The sequence below is a fragment of the Ursus americanus genome, chromosome 31 (assembly GCF_024610735.1).
Source record: "Ursus americanus isolate L20-20 chromosome 31, mUrsAme1.1.p, whole genome shotgun sequence".
Classification (NCBI taxonomy): domain Eukaryota; kingdom Metazoa; phylum Chordata; class Mammalia; order Carnivora; family Ursidae; genus Ursus; species Ursus americanus.
In genome coordinates this window covers 13722950-13742572 of record NC_142157.1, presented here as the reverse complement: position 1 = coordinate 13742572, position 19623 = coordinate 13722950, and the positions used below count along the sequence as shown (strand labels likewise).

General features: G+C 35.4%; 2 protein-coding genes across 17 annotated transcripts in view; one reads left to right on the top strand and one right to left on the bottom strand.

Moving 5' to 3' along the window:
• ABI1 (abl interactor 1) overlaps positions 1–13622 on the top strand; it is a 122186-nt gene extending 108564 nt beyond the window's left edge. For 7 of the 12 annotated variants that reach the window (XM_087857610.1, XM_087857611.1, XM_045775361.2 and 4 more), the window contains 4 exons: positions 1875–2048; positions 5131–5217; positions 9132–9317; positions 13060–13622. In XM_087857610.1, the coding sequence (XP_087713736.1) occupies positions 1875–2048; positions 5131–5217; positions 9132–9317; positions 13060–13235 (623 nt within the window). In that variant the 3' untranslated portion in view covers positions 13236–13622. The remainder of the gene's footprint in view (positions 1–1874; positions 2049–5130; positions 5218–9131; positions 9318–13059) is intronic. The other 5 variants (XM_045775362.2, XM_045775358.2, XM_045775356.2 and 2 more) reach the window with 2 other exon arrangements.
• Positions 13623–15184: 1562 nt separating this feature from the next.
• The window catches only part of PDSS1 (decaprenyl diphosphate synthase subunit 1), a 44129-nt gene continuing 39690 nt past the window's right edge, over positions 15185–19623 (bottom strand). For 4 of the 5 annotated variants that reach the window (XM_045775363.2, XM_087857614.1, XM_087857615.1 and 1 more), the window contains 2 exons: positions 18225–18305; positions 15185–15491 (listed from right to left, as the gene is read on the bottom strand). In XM_045775363.2, coding sequence (XP_045631319.1) covers positions 15351–15491; positions 18225–18305 — 222 coding nt within the window. In that variant the 3' untranslated portion in view covers positions 15185–15350. Of the gene's footprint in view, positions 15492–18224; positions 18306–19483; positions 19558–19623 lie in introns of all 5 variants that reach the window. The other variant, XR_015722418.1, reaches the window with a different exon arrangement.

Sequence of the window (19623 nt, the reverse complement as noted above, 5' to 3'; positions counted from 1 at the left end):
GTAATATACTGTTTCGTGGAGCTGGGTATTTATTTTATTTTTCTTTAAATTATATATAAAATATTTATATAAAAATTATATGTAACAATTACATATAATTATACATATTAGTATATATAATATTTCTGTATATAACAATTATGTGTATAAATCATATACCCATTGGTATTATGATTTATTACATAATAAAATGTTAAAAATTCTGAAATAAGCACAGTTTGGAAATGCTGAATGGTTGGTTTTCAGTTTTAGATCATCAAGGAGAATACTTGGGTTTCATGTACTTTTTATATAAGTCAGAGAAATATAAAAATCATTTTACAGAGATCTCCATTAAAAACAGCTAAAGGTTTACCTCCTAGCTCTGTGGAAACCCTAGCTATCCAAAATTTCTTATTCATGAAGGATCTTGAATAGAGTGTTATATTTGTTTATTTATTTATTTTTTAAGATTTTATTTATTTATTGGACAGAGACAGCCAGCGAGAGAGGGAACACAAGCAGGGGGAGTGGGAGAGGAAGAAGCAGGCTCCCAGTGGAGGAGCCCGATGTGGGGCTCGATCCCAGAACGCCGGGATCATGCCCTGAGCCGAAGGCAGACGCTTAATGACTGTGCTACCCAGGCGCCCCGAGTGTTATTTTTAAAATGTGTTTCTATTTAGAAAATGAGCATTGGGATGATTCAAATAATTAGTGACTGCTTATGGCTTGGGAGCTCCGAAATGTTAAATTTATTAGCACTTTTTAAAATGAACAACCTCTGCTGTATGGTTTTATGTAATAACTTGTATGACCTCTAGGAGAGGTTAAATTACACAACTGAATGAAAATACACTAGTTTTACTTACTCTGGTTAGATGTTTGGGTGGGGCAAGGAAGCTAACATTAATCCTGAAGTTACCTTTGGAAAGTATGGTTAACTTTAGAGGCTTTGAACTTTATTAACCTTTTAAATATTAAACTTTTGAAATGTTGGTAAAGATGATGTTGAATAAAATTTTAAGAACTGTTAGTACTTTAGTCATTCTAGATATGCATGATACTAAAAAAGAAGATTGTTTTGGGTATAGGATGGAAAAAAACCCTCCAAGTATGGTGAAAGGTAATGGATTTTCTACATGAAGCTGCTTTAAAATTGTAAAATTGTTTTACAAAGGCTAAAATTATTTACAGTTTTGTCAGTTACAAAAATTTAAGTGAAAGGGGAAGTATGTTATTCTTAAAAGTTTGGAGATACGTAACAAATCCGATACTATATATAAGTACTTTGAAACTAGAAATTGTGCTTCTCATAAGAATGATTCTGCTATCATATGTATTTGATTGTAACCACTAACACAGTAAACATTCACATAAAATATGGCAGTGTATGTGGAAAATATGCTAGCCTGTTTACATTTTATAATTTCACCTGTGCTCCTGAAGATTTTGCGATGGAAAAGGAAGTTTGTAAACCAACTGTTAATACATTCACTTTTGAAAACTGATGCGTTCCATTTCATATTACCTTTTGGTACTTATTTTGTTGGAGAGACATAGTTCACATGTAAAACCTACATCTTCTAAAATGATACAGAAAAAAATTATGTATAATATTAACAAAATACCATTTGGGATTCTGCTAAATTAAAAGGTTTAAGAATGTTATTTGTTGTACTTTTGCAGCTTTCCACACAGTATCTATTTTTCCTTTTGTTTGTAACTTCAGAGAGCTATTTGTGCTTTATCTTCACTTTTCTCTTTATTTTGTGCTGTGGGCTTTAAAAAATAATACATATTTCTTACTGAGAGTCCCCCTCTCTTTGTTCTGCCTTCAGAGGTCACATGTTTCTCAAGTTCTTTGTTGGTTGCTTTTGACTAATGCTTTTCCGCAGCCCCGGGCTCAGCTCCTGGTTCCCAGTATGGCACAATGACCAGGCAGATATCTCGACACAACTCTACCACTTCCTCGGCATCTTCTGGTGGATACAGACGAACTCCCTCTGTGACTGCTCAATTTTCTGCTCAGCCTCATGTTAATGGAGGTCCACTTTATTCTCAGAATTCAAGTAAGCTTTTGCTTTGCAGGCGTACAGCAACAGTGCAGTTCCTTTTGAAGGAAATTATTTGAAGCTGTTGTTCTTGCCAGTGATAGACAACAATTGAAACCAGGCTATTTCATGTTTAGTTTTGCTTTAGGAAATCAGTCCTTGAATCCTGCCATTTTAAGAATTAGCGCTTATCACAAAAATAATTGCTTATCACTTTCAAAAAAATTCAGACTTAACTGAGTATGCTTACGTACTAAAATTTAACTAATGGTTTAATATTGTCATTTTTATTACTATAAATAGAATTAGAGAAGAAAAATACTGAAATTAAGCTGAGTTTATTTTTATTGGCATGTTTGAGACACTTCAGTAGCAGTGAAAGTAAGAACATTGTGAAAATTTTTCTTTTAAAGTAATACAATGAAATTGCTGGCTATCACTTTTAAGCTTGTTAACCTGTACTGAAATGAGTTCAAAACCATTAAAAACATTTGTGATGCTTGCTTATTCTGTCTCTAATCACTGTTAACAGTGGGGAGGATTTTCTTCTGATTTCTTTCTCTTCATGTCAAATTGCACATCTCAACACTAACTGCAATCAGTGTTTTTAAAGGCATACAGATATTTAAAGATTAGAAACTAGTTTTGGCAGGGAGTATGAATTGCCTAGGGTAATCGTTAATTTCACTTATTATGTTAAGATGCCTAATTCAAAAAGGAAAAAAAAAAACCCTGACATGAGCCTGTTGTCCAGTATTTGTTATTGGCTTCAAGAGGCGAACACTGGGCATAGTCTGGAACACAATTTCCCATGTGGCGCTTGTAACTACTTTCTAGAGCTGCATGTTGTATTAGTAAAAAACAGTGAGTATTCCCTCTTTCCCTAAGAAGTTGGTTTTAAGATAATTTATAATGCATGTTCTGAACATGTATTTTACAGCAGAGCTAGAGGAAAGTTCTCTTATTTCTAATGTAAATTTTAGAGTTAAAGATTGTGTTCTAGCAAAAAACTCCCAAGAATTGAAAAATACTTTAGCAAAAATGTCAAAATTTACAGATAATCCCCAAATTTATACAGTCCTTTTCCAGACCAAAATTTTTAACCAGGCTACCTACCAAGAAACTTTACCAGTTAGAATTTTATCTCATGTTTTCCCTGATTTCCTTTTGGTAATGAAAGGTACCTAGAGTCTGAATATTCCATGGATTGATTATCTGATTATTAGCCTCAGTAGTTTCATGATCTTTTAATTTTTTTCATAATATATTGTGTTTTTAGATCCCATCTTTATGTTCTTTATTTTTCTTTGCCTCACTTAGATATTTAGATTACTCTTCAAATAGGGTTTTTAGTGACACTTCACCTAGTACATGTTTGTGTAGTTTTATTTTAACAGTGCTCAGTGGATTACTTATTCTCAAATAAGACCTTTTCAGTACTGAGTAACTATATCTTTTTGATATTATAAAGGAAATTTGGACTCAAATTTAAAAAATATTATGTGTCAAAATAACTATCCCTCAATCTGAGTTACTGTTGGTGTTGTAGTAATAGTGGTAGTAGTGGTGGTTGCTGTAGTAGTAGTAATAGTAGTAGTAGTAGTAGTAGTAGTAGTAGTAGTGGGGTGTAAATGTTTTTAGTGTTTTGATGTGCATATTTCCCCTTCTGTCCAGGTGTGTTGGTAATGACTAGTATCTTCATAGCATAGCTTTTCTTTTTCTCTCTGTACTAACCAGCATGTCTAGTTACTAAGGGTTGTTTCTAAACAAATTTTTTAGGCTCGTGGGAGGTTTGTTTTGTTTTTAAATCAAAACTGTAACATTTTATTTATTTAAGAGCCTTCTATATCCAAAGTATCAGAATCAATGAGAACCAGTTTCATAGTGAATTGAATGTTAATTTTAGCCATACAATGGGTATAAATGCAATTACATTGCTTTGGTAAGTTATTGCTGCTTTGAATACTGAACCTCTTTCAAATTTTTATGCTTACCAACAAAATTTATACATTGGGTTAATTGAAACCCCCTTTTGGTTAAATGATCCTTGGGAACCAACAAATCGTTTTTCTCTGTCGATTTAGTGTCACGTTTTAGTAACTGCCAGTAAAGAATTTTGCGAGTCAGTCCTGTTGATTTTTTCTAAGCAATCTTTGGCAATTACTATCTTGTTAAAAATGAGACAAAATGGTAAACTTAGGAATGTTTACTTCTAGTTTGCTACAGTTTTTAATACATTTGTTTCCCATGTGAGCATTTGATATCAACTTCCTATAAATTATGTCCTCTCTAGGTAGAAGTTGGAATGTTTACAGCTACTCAGTGATTGGTTAGGAATTACTTTAATGCAAATAACTGCATATTTTAACCTGTTATGAGATCAGATTTCCTATTTCAGAAAAGTGATAAAATGAAGAAGGTCTTTTGAAATACTTACCCTAAGAAACTCAATGAACAGTTAACATGGTATGTGGAGCACACTTATTCCCTAGTAAATTTAGGAGGGATATCTTTACAAATAAAATTGTCACCTTAGAATAATAATCACCTTGTTTTACAATAACAAGGGTTTTTCCTGGAGAGCTGTATGTAAATTTAGATATATAATAAAGGAAACCTGTGACTAATATATATATTTATATATGGAATAAACAGCTATTCCATAACACATTTATTTGGGTTCTAATTTACAACATTACCTTAAAAGCTAGACATACCCGTTAGGTTATAGCGATTTGGCAGACACAATATCTTGGAAATACTGCTGTTACTCATTTTTTAAAGTCTTTCCTTAGAATTTGAAAATGAGTGTGATGGTAAACTTGAATCTTCCCCAAACAGAATAACATTAGGATTAAATTACATGTATTTAAAAAAATTAATCAGTTGGCTAAGCAACAGCTCAGTTTAGGTTTGCTGGTGGGAAATGAAGAAGTTTCTGCAGATTTTTGTTTTGTTTTTTGTTTTGTTTTGTTTCATTTGCAAACTGTTCTTTGCATACTTATGTTTGTGGTCCTTGTAACTGACTTCTGCTTTTTGTTTGTTTCTTTTTCTTTCCTTTATCTGTTTTACTTCCCCCATACTGTGTTGTTGCTACCAGTATCTATTGCTCCACCCCCTCCCCCTATGCCTCAGTTGACTCCACAGATACCTCTCACAGGCTTCGTGGCCAGGGTGCAGGAAAACAGTAAGTTCGGAAAAACAGAGCTGTCAAAGAGTAGAGGCTGTCTCCTTATAGCTTGCATGGCTGATGAGTCATCATTTTCTTACTTTTATTGAGAAGCTAATCTTATCTTGAAAGTAGGTGCAGATATGTTTTTGAAACTGAAGAGCACGGTCTTCAGTTTTTTCTCTTGTGTGCATGATTACTGACCCATAGAAATTTCAAAACTGCAACTTTCTTATGTTATTTACATGATCTAAAACATGAAATCTGATCTCTGCAGATTCTTAAGGAAAGCGTAATGAAACATAAAAATTCAAATTGTATGGAAACTACCAGCTTCCAGTAGTTATTAGGGGAATTAGAAAACATTTTGTATTCTGTTGCCAGCAAATTCATCAGCATATAGATAATTACAGTATGGGATTAAATTTATTATGCATTGGGGGCAGGTTTTTTTTTTCCCCCTTTAGTTACATAAAAATTTTGGTGAAAGCTTTGTAAAAGCCTCAGATTTTTATGCAGAAATAATTTTGAACCTATATAAAGATTTGTTGTTAGGATAAGAATGAATCTGCAAGAATAATTTACATCCAGGTTATCCATGTGAGAATGATAATGGTGAGCTCTCTTCGTGTTTTGGCCCATGAGGAATATTTCCGAATACCCACATCTTTCAGCCTTTAGGTCTTCTCTCAGGCAGGTCAGGTTAATGATTTTTGGAAATTCTTTTGAATACATGGATTTGATTAGGATAGAGTAGTTTATATTGCTGCTTACATTGAGGTTCCAGAGGATGTATGATCCTAACTCCACAGAGTGAATGTTACTTGACAAAATAAAAAATACCACTATTACTGAATTATACTATCGCAAAATAAATGTTGAGATTAAGATGGTAAGGTGGTCTAGTAATGATTTACTTCATTTGGGATCATCGCCATGCAAATTTTAGAATGGTTATAACAAATGTGTAACCCACATGACTACCCCATCTTCCAGGAGAAGACAGTGTAGCAAATTCTAATGTTCAGCTTTTGCTAACCCTGTTGTGTAATTCTCCACATTTCCTCCCTTCCTCCAGTCAAATAATTGTTTATTCAGTGTTATGTGCTAGGCTCTGGGAAGAGTACAGATAGTCTAAGACAAAGTTTCTACCTTCACGAAACATGTATGATTGAATGGGCTTTTTATAAAATGTTGTAGTTCCAAAATGTTGAAATTTCTGAGTGTGAAACATCCTTATTGTTAACATTTGTTTGAAAACTCCAGTATATTTAAACTTATTAAAAAAAGTGAATCTTATTTTTTTAAAAAGAAGTAAGTAAGGGTAAATTGGTGGTCCTTAGTGCTACAAGAGTTTAAAAACTTGAGCTGCCTTACAGTCAAAAATTGGGAGGAAATATTTTAAGATAGCCATAATAAACATCCATTTAGTGGGGCCAAAGCATATTGACTAGCATTTTGGTAACTTTTTATTTAGATTGTATTTATTTATTAGACAGAGGGAGGGAAAGTGAGCCTGAGAGAAAGAGAAAGAGGAAAAGAGAGAGCGCACCAGCAGGAGGAGAGGCAGAGGGAGAGAGAGAAGCAGACCCCCCACTGAGCAGGAAGCCTTGATCCCAGGACCCTGAGATCATGACCTGAGCCAAAGGCAGACGCTTAACCAAAGGCAGACGCTTAATCGACTGAGCCACTTAGGCACCCCAACTCTTTTTTTTTCTTTTTTAATAGAAATTCAGTATTAATGTATATAATTCTAGGCATGCATGGTTTTTGCTCAGGAGGACCATGGTACTTACTATTTTATTTTAGTTCTTTTCCCCAGACTTAGGAACTGGAATCAGTTACTCTCATTTTGCTGCAGAATGTGCAGCTTTATTTAGGATCTATTTTCTTTGAAAGCATGTTAGGAATATTGATTATTAACTTTGTATCAGTATCTTACATGTTTTATGGAGTATGAATTTTCTGTATTCTCTTAAATACGCAGTTTCCTGTGGCACTCAAAATTGGTGATAATGGCCTGTGGCAGTTAACCTACTAAATGTGCTTCACTTTAAGACATGAGCGCCTGAAAAATGTCCATGTGTTTACATCTGTGTATGATTAACATCCGGAAGCATTTTTGAACTAATTATGTGTGGTGTTAGACAAAGGATTATGCGTAGAGAATTAGATTGACCAGACTTCTGCCCTTGTGTATATATAATTTAGAGATAAGCCAATGTAGAGTCACAGCAGTTGGACATGAAGCAATTGAGTGAAAACATGAAACTAGTTATGTATTAAAAGAGTAAATGCAATTTAGGGGTTCAGGCAAACAATTTACACATTAAGCCAAATTAAGAATATGAGCTATGGCTCTTTGATGTTAGGATGGATTCATACCCATTTTCTTCTCCTCTCAATAATATTAGAAAGCTTTGTGGAGAAGGTAAGGGCAAAAATAAAATGGATCCAGGCATTTGGTGGAAAAATAAATTGTAGACCTGCTTGATAGCTATCAGAATGAGCGTCACTACACAAGATTTGTTTTCTCATAGTCTTTCTCATCTCCCGACAGGATCAAATAAAAATCAGAATTGAAGTGCTTGTGGAAGTAGGGCTATTATCCACAGGTGTTCTAAATCTGGATCCCTTGGTTATATTCTCAGCACGTTTTTCCAAATAGGGTGGAGTAAACTTTAAAACCTGTATTACAAATAGATTATGACTGCATGCTTTGATCACATAAATAGCTCCAGAGATTGGCATTTGAGTTAGTATGTTGGTATTCTGAATTCCTCCCCTGCAGTTATTATAGAATTCCTTGTATCATTTGTGTCAAAACATTTTCACGTCTTTAACTTTCAAAGAAATCTGTGGATCAGAAATTCGAATTAAGAATTAGTTGCGTGTTCTAGCTTTGAATTGCTTAATATTGGGAGCACTTGTTACCTGGTATCATAATAGTTCAATGAGCATAGTTCTAGCCTGTCATTTTCTCATTTCACTGTTCGATTATTTAAATCACACACACATACATGTACCACACCCATCTACAACTTGAGGTATGAGTTGTTATTATTGTTTTGCATGATATGATTTTTTGTTTGTTTGTTTTTAATTACATCTTCCTGCAACACTTTATTTTAAAAATCTTTATTGTGGATGTATTCTTAGAAACTTGTATCTTTAGGATCGAGTCTTTCCCACATCCCATGCTTAAGTTTTACTAGCAATAATGCAAAAATTCTTAGTTTGCTTTCTGCATTTAAAAAGCTGATTATGAATTACAAACGTTTTTGAAAATTTTCAATGAGATATTGGAATTATTTAATTTCTAACTTAATTTCTCTTGTTAAAATTTAAATAAAAGAGTAGAAAACCTACACAATGAAGCAGACCTGATACTGCCAATTTTTTTCTCGGTTAAAACAGACAAAAATAAATACCCACCCACTGGAGGCTTATTTCTGGGGAACTAAAAGATAACTAAAAGCTAAAATCAGGGACCTGAATGTGCACAGTGAATGGTTATCAAACCCTAAATGTAGTGGTGTACATAACATTTACAGTAGTCCACATGAGAAATGTGACATAAGGCTTACTTAAGGAGGTAGGCTAACTAAAGAGTGACATTTGTTCTGATCCGAGCCTTGGACTAAGGGAACTTTTTTACTCCTGTATCCTTATAAAAAGAGACATTGTCTCCTAATCTCCTGCGTTTATTAATTTGTAGCACTTCCTAATACTCTAATTTTTAGCTCATTTTATCATTGCAAAATTATTCTTAGGAGTAGAAGCTCTAACACACCAAGCTTTTATTTCTAATCATTGCATGTTTTATTAGAGTGCATGCTATATACAAATTAGAGCTTTCTTAAATTCTGTTAATTTAGGAATTTTCATTTACTCTAATTCCTGATTCAAATTAATTATCTGGATTCTTTTAGTTGCGGATAGTCCGACTCCACCGCCACCACCTCCCCCGGATGACATTCCCATGTTCGATGACTCTCCACCTCCGCCACCACCACCTCCAGTGGATTATGAAGATGAAGAGGCTGCAGTAGTTCAGTATAATGATCCGTATGCGGATGGGGATCCTGCCTGGGCCCCCAAGAATTATATTGAGAAAGGTAAGGTACAGTCACCATTGAATTGAGGTAAAGGAAACTTAACCTCATTTTATAGAATTTTAGAGCTATAAAGAACATCTAGTCGTTTCTCAACCCTTTGAATAGCTTTACCAGCCAACATAATTTCGTTAAACCTTATTTCCTCTACATTTCCAGTGTAAAGGAATGGTCTTTCTTTATTTTTAAGTTAAAAGTATGTTATGATGTTAGATGTGGTTTTTCAAATGACATAGGCTTCCAGCTGGAGATGAACTTGGCTGTTTGCATTTTGTAGCTGAAATAAGTAAGGCACAGAAAAGGAGTTAAATGACTTACTAACGTTATATAATTAAGTAAAGATTTAAAACAAAATTTCTAAACTCTTAAAGAGAGAAACTTTTCATATCTAAATATTTAAAAATATATTGAGACTATCATGAGAAAGAGCCTCAATTAAGGTTTTCAGTTAGTTGATCTTGTAAAAGAGAAGATAATCACTAGAATTTCATTTCATGAAATTATGTATAACTCTAACATCCAGGTCTATCAAAATTACCTGACATTCACTATAATTACGTATTAAGAAAATAGTGGTAGGAAAGAAAGAAATCCTGTTTTTAGAGATTTAATTGCTTTTCTTCATCCAGCTGTCATTTTAAAGTCTGTATTTGTCGAGTTTTGAAAAATGCTTGTAATGTAGTTAAGCACATTTGATTGCCTTTGAAATGTATTTCCTTCCATTGGCATTTACTCGGTTAATTTGACAGTAAGCAGCTATAGCTCTTGAGGCCTGCAGCATTCTCTCGTACCTAGAGTTTTGAATACATGGCTAAAAGGGAATTGGGTGTTTTCCTTTTGTATGTATGTGTTTAAATTTTTTGAGTATAGTTGACACACAATGTTACATTAGTTTCCGGTTTACAACATGATTTAGCATTTCTGTAGGTTATGCTGTGCTCACCACAAGTGTAGCTGCCATCCGTCACTATGCAAGCTATTAACATGCCACTGACTACATTCTCTATGCTGTGCCTTTTTAAATACTTTTAAACAGTGAATATTCTATATACTGTTCAGGAAATCTTGAATATTCTACCTTATGTTTAGATTCTCCTCTGCCTTTAGATAGAGATATGTTGTGGTTATTATGAGGTTGATAAACTTAAGTAGTTTTGAGTTGTGTACCTGTATTTCCTGGTTTGGAAAAGCAGATTTAACTTTAAATTGGGACTAATATGGAACTAATAAAAAGATAAATTTGAAATTATTTAATGGTTAATACACTTGGCAATAGAGCAGAATTACAAAATGTCTTTACAAGTTGAAATAACAGTTTTAAGTTAGCGGTCATCACACATGTTTTGTAAAAGACCGGATAATAAGTATTTTTAACTTAAAAAAAAAATTCAGGTATAGTTAACACAACAGCATTCTGTTAGTTTCAGTTGTACAACATAATAATTTGATACGTTTATATTGCAAAAATGAAATATTTTTAAGTTTGCCAACCATACAGTTTCTTTTGTCACAACTATTCAGCCCTGCTGTTGCAGCACAAAAGCAGCCATAGACACTACATAAGCGAGGGATGTGTCCATGTTCCAGTAAAACTTTATTTACAAAAAGGGCAGTGGTTTGGATTTGGCCATGGGCCACTGTTTGCTGACCCATAGTCTAAATCAGAGAGTTGAGATTTAGTAGGATTATATTTAAAGTCTTCTTAAATAGTCACCTTTATAATCACAAGATGAATAAGACCTGGTTTAATAGGAATTTAGTTGGATATATTAATCAATGGTATGACATGACTGTTCCAAAAGCCAAATTCCTAGGGTACATTAGCTGAACTGTAACCTAATATATACCAATCTAATCATATCCATTTATATTACACTAGTATTATGTCTCGTTTTGAGTACCACATTTTAAGATCCTGCAAACAGAAATGTCTTCAGGAGGAGAATATCAGGAGGCAGAATATCTAGGAAGTGCACCAATAACGTGAAACAGTTGAAAGCATTGTTTCTAAGTTGAGGAGAAGATTGTAGGGGAACTAGGTAGCTATCTTCAAATTTTTATCATGTAGAAGTAGGATTAGAGTGTGAGACTTTGAGTTCCAAAAAATCCTACAGTACATACAGAAGGGGGAGTTTAGCTCTGTATGAATTCGGATTCTGGAGAGTGAAATGGACATTGAATTGTTAATGATTAAGTACTCAGCAGTAAACATTATTATATGAGAGAATATATGCATCGGGGAGGGGAAGTTGGGTACGACTAGGATTCGTTTACAAAAGGACTTGGAAAATAGAAACAATTTGGCTCAGTACTTTCACCAGCTCTTTGTGTAAGTGGAGCTAAAAGCCTGAGGAAATGAAAGCTTTCATTCTGCTGACTAACTTTGAGGGTGTCAGGCTTCTGTCATGATCCGTCTAAAAGTCCTCTACACCACACAAACTCTGACCTATTGTGACTGTGAATACAAAGAAATTAATGTTACCGAAGCTATAATAAATAATAATAATTGACAAATTAATAAGTAATACGTTAATGACTAAATTATTACATTATTTTCCTTACTAATGGTTTTCTAGTAATCACTCAATTTTCTTGAATGGTTATTTAGCCAAAAGTAATACAGGATAATAGTTTAGTACTATTTATTCTGTATGTTTTTGGGTTTTTTGGAAACCGGATAGGTCAGTGAGCTTATAACTATGATTCAGCTGCAGGATTAAAATAGAGGAGAGTGGACTTGAGTTTACTTAATATAATTTTGTAAAGGGAAAAAAAGGTTGCCTGTTTTAAGTTTGTGGATGGTGCTATGGATCAGTACTTTAAGCCTCTTCCTTATTTATAATTCACTAATTCAGAATAATTAGGAGAAGTTATCTTTCTCAGGGGAAAAGCAAGTTCCAAAATAAATGTCCTAAGAGCTGTTTTAAGAAAAAAGATAACACGAGGTAATGAAAATCTGTCACATACCATTTCACATATACTAGATAATTGCATATAACTTCAGAACTATCAGGCTATAAAGGCAGGATGAAGGAACAATTAAATTCATAAACCAGTTGTTTGGAAAACTAGTAATGTTTTGATGACTCTCCTTTCCACAGCACTCTTTACAAAGGAAGTGAGTATTTTGAACTCAAAATAATCAAATAGCACAGAATTGCACAGTTCTCTAAGTCTTAATTAATGGGCCTTTGCTCACCTATTTCCCCCTTTTAAAAAAAAATCCAGTTGACCTTTAAAGTATGTAAATACTCTTTTAAATAATCTAGGTATGGCCCCACAAATTACATGCATATTTTCTGTGAATGAGTAGGATGAGATTGACCTCCCAGGATATGTGTATTTTCAAATTAGACAGGTTGGGTTGTTACCTGATGTACTGATTGGCTCTGTAGCTTTGCCCACTACGTATTTTGGAAAATGGTGTTTTGCAATGGTTGGCGCTTAGTCGATATTTGAACAAATGAAACATCTAATAAATAAGAAAATTCAGGGATCTTTCCTGGATAGATTGGTTGAAACTCTGGACTTCTCTGTAGTCAGATTGTCAATTTGGTCCTACGATCAAGCCAGTGATTTAGACACATCGTTGGCCACTGACTTGCCTGTTTTTACCAGTTTAACAGTATTTGTACAAATAGTTGGTTTTGCTCTACTATAGATTTAACTGGAATTACATTTTAAAATTCAGTTAAATGTTGTAAATAGTGCACTTACCATGGTATTTCAACTGTTCTTTCCATAGTTGTGGCAATATATGATTATACAAAAGACAAGGATGATGAGCTGTCGTTTATGGAGGGTGCAATCATTTACGTAATAAAGAAGAATGATGATGGCTGGTATGAAGGAGTCTGCAATCGAGTGACTGGTCTGTTCCCTGGGAACTATGTTGAATCAATCATGCACTATACTGATTAATTTTTTTTGCTTTTAAAGTAGGTTCTTCTTATTACTCAGTCATACTGTGGGACTATTATGGTTAACAGAATTGTCTTAAAATGTTTTAAAATGTGCCCATACTTTCAGGACATGCTGTTTTATTGGTATAATTGAATGTCTACCTGTAAGCATACATCTTTGAGGCAGTTTGTGTATTGCTAAACGGCAATTTATACAAGAGGCTGTCCATAACTGATTATGCTTATATACTTACTTACACAGTTAACTTTATGACCAGCCTAAGTATTCTGGGGGTGTGGGGTATAATATTTAACAAATCATGATTCAGATTGTACCATTACATGTTTCAGTGCAGCATGGTTACTAACGCTATGTCAGACTAATATTAAAATCAGAAAATTTCAATCCTGGTGCTGGTCATACTTTTTGTTCAGACTTTCTCATTCTTGAAATATACTATTTGTTTAAAGCATGCATACAAATTTATGTATTGAAATATACTTAAAAAAATTCAAGATGCTTCCAATTTGTGTAATATTTACTTGGAGTACTAGTACTTAGGTCTCTTGAAATGAATTGAGTCTCTAAGGTCTCCATGTGAAACAAAACAAAGGGTTATCTGTAATGTTGTAATTTGTACCTAAGTTTTTTAATGAGTGAATTTGCATTATAAATTTTTTCCATTCATAAATACATAAGTGAACCAAAGGTTTTTGTCCTTTCCTTCACTGGTTTGCTTTTAAAATAAATAAATAAATGAATAAATAAATGAATAAATAAATAAAAGATACTGATTTATTGCAGAATTATGGTTCTATTTTCTCAATATATTAACTTGGAAGAAAAATATTAGCCTTATCTCAACCTGTCCCAATGGCAGTGACTGATTTTTGCAGATTTAAAATCTGAGATGGGTATTTACAAGTCAATCTATTGAATTCCTTTTCTAAAGTAACTTTTTCAAAGCTAAGAAAATGTGTTAAAGTGTGCACATTCTGTAAGTAAAAATTCTCAAGGACTGCCGTATCCGCCCTTCGGGTTTCCAGTGGATCGTTGTATACTGGGTTCAATGAAAGGAAATTATAAGTATCTTTTACATGTTGTTTTTGTAGAAGTGGGTGCAACTGACTTTTGAATAGGCGCTATTTAATCCATTACCTGGCACTAGCAACATAAAAAGGTTTTAAAAAGAAAATAATTTGAAAAAAAGGTGGATCTTGTATTAATCAGTGAACAGGGAATATACCTGACCAACAGATTTATATTGTCTTTTGAAATAATTGAAATGCAACACATGCACTTTGTGTGTCTCCTCTTTATTTAAGGGAAGGTTGGAGGGATGTCTTTTTCTTGTGTGTAATTCTATATTGCCTAGGATATTAAAGTAGAGCACTCAAGTGTGGGTTTCTGTGTAGTGAGGATTTGTTTGGATTTCAAATTACAGTTATGTACTGGGCATTACAGACTTATAACAGCATAGTAAATGGTAAGACTAGTGCAAAACATTTATTTCTGAAAATTAAAGGCCATTATTGCTACCAAATCAATGTGACTGTTGTATATGCATTTTGCCTTTGTTAATTTTAAACATGATTTCAGTATCACTAGTGATCAGCTAGCTACCTTTTTCATTTTTTCAAGTGGAATGTTCTCTTAATTTTGTATATAACCTGTTGTCTAAATTTTATGTACAGTCTTTTATAATAAACCATTCTCCTATATGAAATTTTGGATATTGTTAAAATCTAATGTGGATTGAAATGTAGACTTCACAATTTTTGTGACCTTTACTCCTATGGTGAAACACGATAAACCATTTGAATTTTAACATTGATTATTTATTTGTGTAATGGCTTTACATGTGGATCTTAACAGTGTAAACAATACCACATATAACCATCAAGATACCTCGATTAGAATTTACAGGACTAGAGTGACAGATTCGGATGGTTTAATTACATTTAAAAATTTTCTGAAAAACTTTGCCAATAAAAAAAAATTGCCCATCAATAAGGTTGAAATGATTTTTTGAAACGATTTTTGGTTATCTGCACATGAAGCAAAGGATATTTCACAAAATTCTTTAGGCACAGTCTGGTAAAAAGTAGCTGCCGGAAATAACAGAAAGAGTCGTCATTTATCTCTTGTGAGGACAATTTCTGAAAGCTGAATGAGGGCGTCTCTTTCAGGGGACGGGCGAAGTTTGCTGATCTCTCTCACTGCTTCGTGGCAGTACCGCTGTGCGAGGTAGGTGGTTTGCTGCACACCGTCACTCTGGGGGGGGGGGTACAGAGCAAAAGAGGACAGACGCATCACTCACTGGGGCAGCGCTTACATTTCTGCTATGACAGAGAGTTAAAATGTATTTTTGTGGAGATCGGGTTAATAAATAGCCAGACTGTGTCTTAAGTGCTGTCTCTCCAGCTCATCATTCCAGCCTCCTCTGCCTACTGCGTTGAGGCACTTTAACCAGATTGAAGCACATTTCTATTCTGCCAGCATGCAGAGCAACTAACTCATTAATATCAAATAGCCACCTACTTTCCCTTATTTTTAAGTGAAAAAAAATCTCAAGTTAAAAAAACATATAATAAAAAAGCACATATGATGGAAATCAACAGTTCCCTTCTTCCAAAGACACCAGTTTTATCTGCTGGTTTTAATGTCTTAATTAGTAACTTATCTACTGCCTTTCTGCTGAGAAAGGTGAGGATTTAGCCCATCCACCCTGCGCCTCTTGATTTGATAATTCTGTTACCATCTTTAGTTCTGCTGTTAACTACTTTTGTCATCATATAGCACCGACTACTTACTTTCTCTCAAGGATACCAGTGTGCCCATTCTTTATTCCTTTACACTATAGAGATTTGTATTCTCTTCTGGAGCCATGATTTTATGTTGGTTCTAAAAGCTGAACACCAGTAAAACACTGTTTCCATAACGTAAAGATACGTTTACTACAGAATCAAGTCTTGTACTGTCATTTCCTTCCACATCGTTCCAAGCTCAGGAGCCCACTGTCATTCAGAATATTCCTAACGTCACTCTGAAAGGCCTCTTGATTTTCTGTACTTTACCAATTGATAGAAAATAGGATGCATTTTCGTCTGCTCTGCCTGAGTGTACAGAAGCCCTTCTGAATGTAACTGCCTGATCCATATCTTTCCACTGCTTTCATCATTTGGTTCGCTGCTTGGACGGACCACCTTCCAGCCCTAACAGACAGACAGCTGCCTTCCCCGGCAGGCTTCCATCAAACTCTAGTTCATTCCACTGGTTTGAGTGCCTGCAGCTTTCTCTTCCTTGGTGTTTCCATGCCGTTACTGAAATACATCCACAGATAACTCACTCAGGGAATGGGTACTGGAAATCAACTTTCCAGTGTGTGATGACAACTTCTGCCTTCATATTTAACGAATGGTTTGAATGGATTTAGAATTCTAGGTTGAAAATGTTTCCCCATCATTTGGAAGGCCTTGCCTACTGTTTTCTAGCATCCAGGGTTTTTGCTATACACTGAGCCAGTTTTGAACTCTTCTGACCACTCTTTTCTTTTTCTTTTTGGATTCTTTTTCTGAGATACCTGTTACCTCATCATACTGATCTTCTCGCAGCTTTTCTCATTTTCTTCCCTTGCTGTTTATGTTTTTGAAGATTTGCTCATTTCACGTTATAACCCTCCTCTGGAGTTAGTTTTTCCACAATCATTTAGACTTTCTTAGAGCTTGTTCTTACTGTTCTTTTTTTTTAATATCCTGTTCTTGTTCTATGGATACAGTATTTTTCCACCCCCCACTCATATTTTTGCCTGAGTATTTCTGTTCATCTTGGTCTCAGCAAGCTTTAATCAACTGTTCAGTAATCCTACTAAGTAAATCCTAGTTGTGCATTCAAATGTAATGAAGGAATAGGGACTGGGAAGGAGCTCTGGGTGAAGGGAGCTAGGATTTAGCGGTTTTTGGAGAATTTAAGAGACCATTCTTGTACCTTTCTAAATGCATTTCTGCCTAGGCTTGCTGGATCTTCACTGTTTTGCTAAAACCGACAGTTAATTTTCCCTCTTTTCAGTCCCACCTCTCACTCCGGCCTTCAGTAATACTATTTTTGACACCAGAACGTCTCCCAGGTACATTTATCAGCTACAGCCCCTTCTCATACTGAGTTTTTACCAGTACTACCAAACTACCCTCCAAAGAGGTGGTGGCAAATTATGATGCTTAACAGTATAGAGTTAAGAGAAGTACATTCTTTGGAGGGGGTCTTGCTTTTTGGAAATCTGAAAGGTAATTATTTGGAATTCTTTTAAATACTGCACTAACCATAGATCTCAAGTCACACATTAGCTTACTAAAAATTGCTCACCCCATCTCATTCATTAGATCGACTGGCTCCAAATGACTTTGGGTTTGGATTTTGGAAACAGCTCATTCTCAAAAAGATAGTTATCAAAAGTGAAAATATATGAAAAAGATCTGGCTTCTACAGAAAAGTTCTGAGGATATGTGGCAGTGTATCTGAAATAGGCTTACAGCCCCTGAAGGTGAAACAGTCTGCCTCCGTGGGTTCTTAAGTGACCACGGATGGCAATTCTAGGGGGGAGTAGGGACGGCCAATACTAAGGTGATGGCCGCAAGCGCCTGATAACCTGGTGGTGGCAAAGGTGAGAGCTTGCACCAGGAGGCGTGTCTGGGTGACTGGAGGGCAGCAGTGCTGCCTGTGGATTTGGCGAAGACTGGTTTCAAACCAGTGGGACTCAGCCCACACTACACATTAGAATCACTTGGGTAGCTTCAAAAAATTCCTATGTCCAAGCCTTACCCAAGGCCAATTAAATTAGTCTTTAGAAAGAATTCTAGAAGAAAAAAGAATTATATAGGTGTCTCTTTTTAAATTTTTGTCAAGAATTGACCACACTTCGTTTTGCATCTAAAATTTGTTACATTTGGTTAACAGAACTCTGCCGCATTGTACCTGCTCCTGCCTTATTTCTTTGTAAAACAATCTTACCTGTAACACATATTGTCGAGCTCTGTCCACATCTCCAGGCAAACGGAACCGTCTCATTATCATAGCATTCATTTCTGGGAACTAACCATAAAGAAAGAAAATCTATTTATTGCTCTTGAGAGAGTCAAATGTTCTAACACTAAGTTTGTAACAATAGGAAAAAACAAAGGTGTTTAAATGTTTAGATGGTTGGGGGGGCAATAAATTGCATCAATTAAAGAAGCAGAGCTGAGAGAGACATCCATTTTCCATGCCCAGGGACTGAGCTGGTGCTCAGGAGAGGCAGCTGTTGATCCTTGTTCATTCTGGTGTTCTTTCTACTTCTATTCTTAGGTCCAACACTCAGAAAGAGTGAAGGAACAAAGTACATCCCTAAAATCTCCTTATTGGCTTCTCTTAGAGTTCTCAAACTTAGATTGCATGAGAATCACCAGAGGCCTACTGGGCCGCTCCTTCAAAGTTTCCTGATCAGTAGGGTTGGGGCCTGAGCATGCATTTCTAAGATTCCCAGATGATACGGATTCTGATCTCTGCTGACATTTTGAGAAGCAGTGGCCGAGGATGAGGGTGGGAATTAGGCATTCTACTTTTAGTGCTACACTGAGTGACACTTGAAAGCTACTGAGCTATCTGAGCAGAGGGACTATGAGCAGAGCTCTACCGTAGCAGCTTGTCAAGTGGCTCAGAGCAGGGGTCGCTCAATGTTGACTGCACACTGGAGTCAGGAAGTTGATGGCTGCCTGGATCTGCTCCCAAAGACTCTGATTCTTTTGGCTGGTGGGCTGGGGCGGGGGGAAAGGGGTCTGGGCATCAAGATTTTAAAAGCACTCCAGGTATTTTTAATATGTAGCCAAGTTCGAGAACCACTGAATTAGAGGAGGTAGAGGTAGAGAGGCCAGTTACGTTACTGTAGTTAATTATAAAGACCAAAGTTAAGCTGTGGCAGTAAGAGAAAAAAAGAAAATAGCTACACAGAAGATAAAATCTATATTCTGCAATACATAGCAACAATTCAGGAGAATTGTCACCATTAACAAAATCAGGAAGTCAGGACACCAGATCACTTCGTTTTCTAGACCGGAGCTCTAGTCCTGGTGCCTCCATAGTCGAGTGAGCTCCGTAACCTGTGGGTCCTAGCCACCTCCTCAGTGTCGCGAGGGAGCTTAACCAAATGAGCTGAAATCCGTTAGCTCTAACAGCTTCTGGTTCCATGACATAAGAAGTAAGATATGTTTGGTTCTGGACACATCAGTGCTTACAGCAGTTGCCAGTTTTTCCCTGGCAGTGAGCCTGAAGTTGATGTCCTGTAACCACCACCACGGTATTAGTAATCCTAGAAGAAAAAATAGGGCACACATAGAAAAACCTCAACCGGATGATGACAGATGTAGAATTAAGA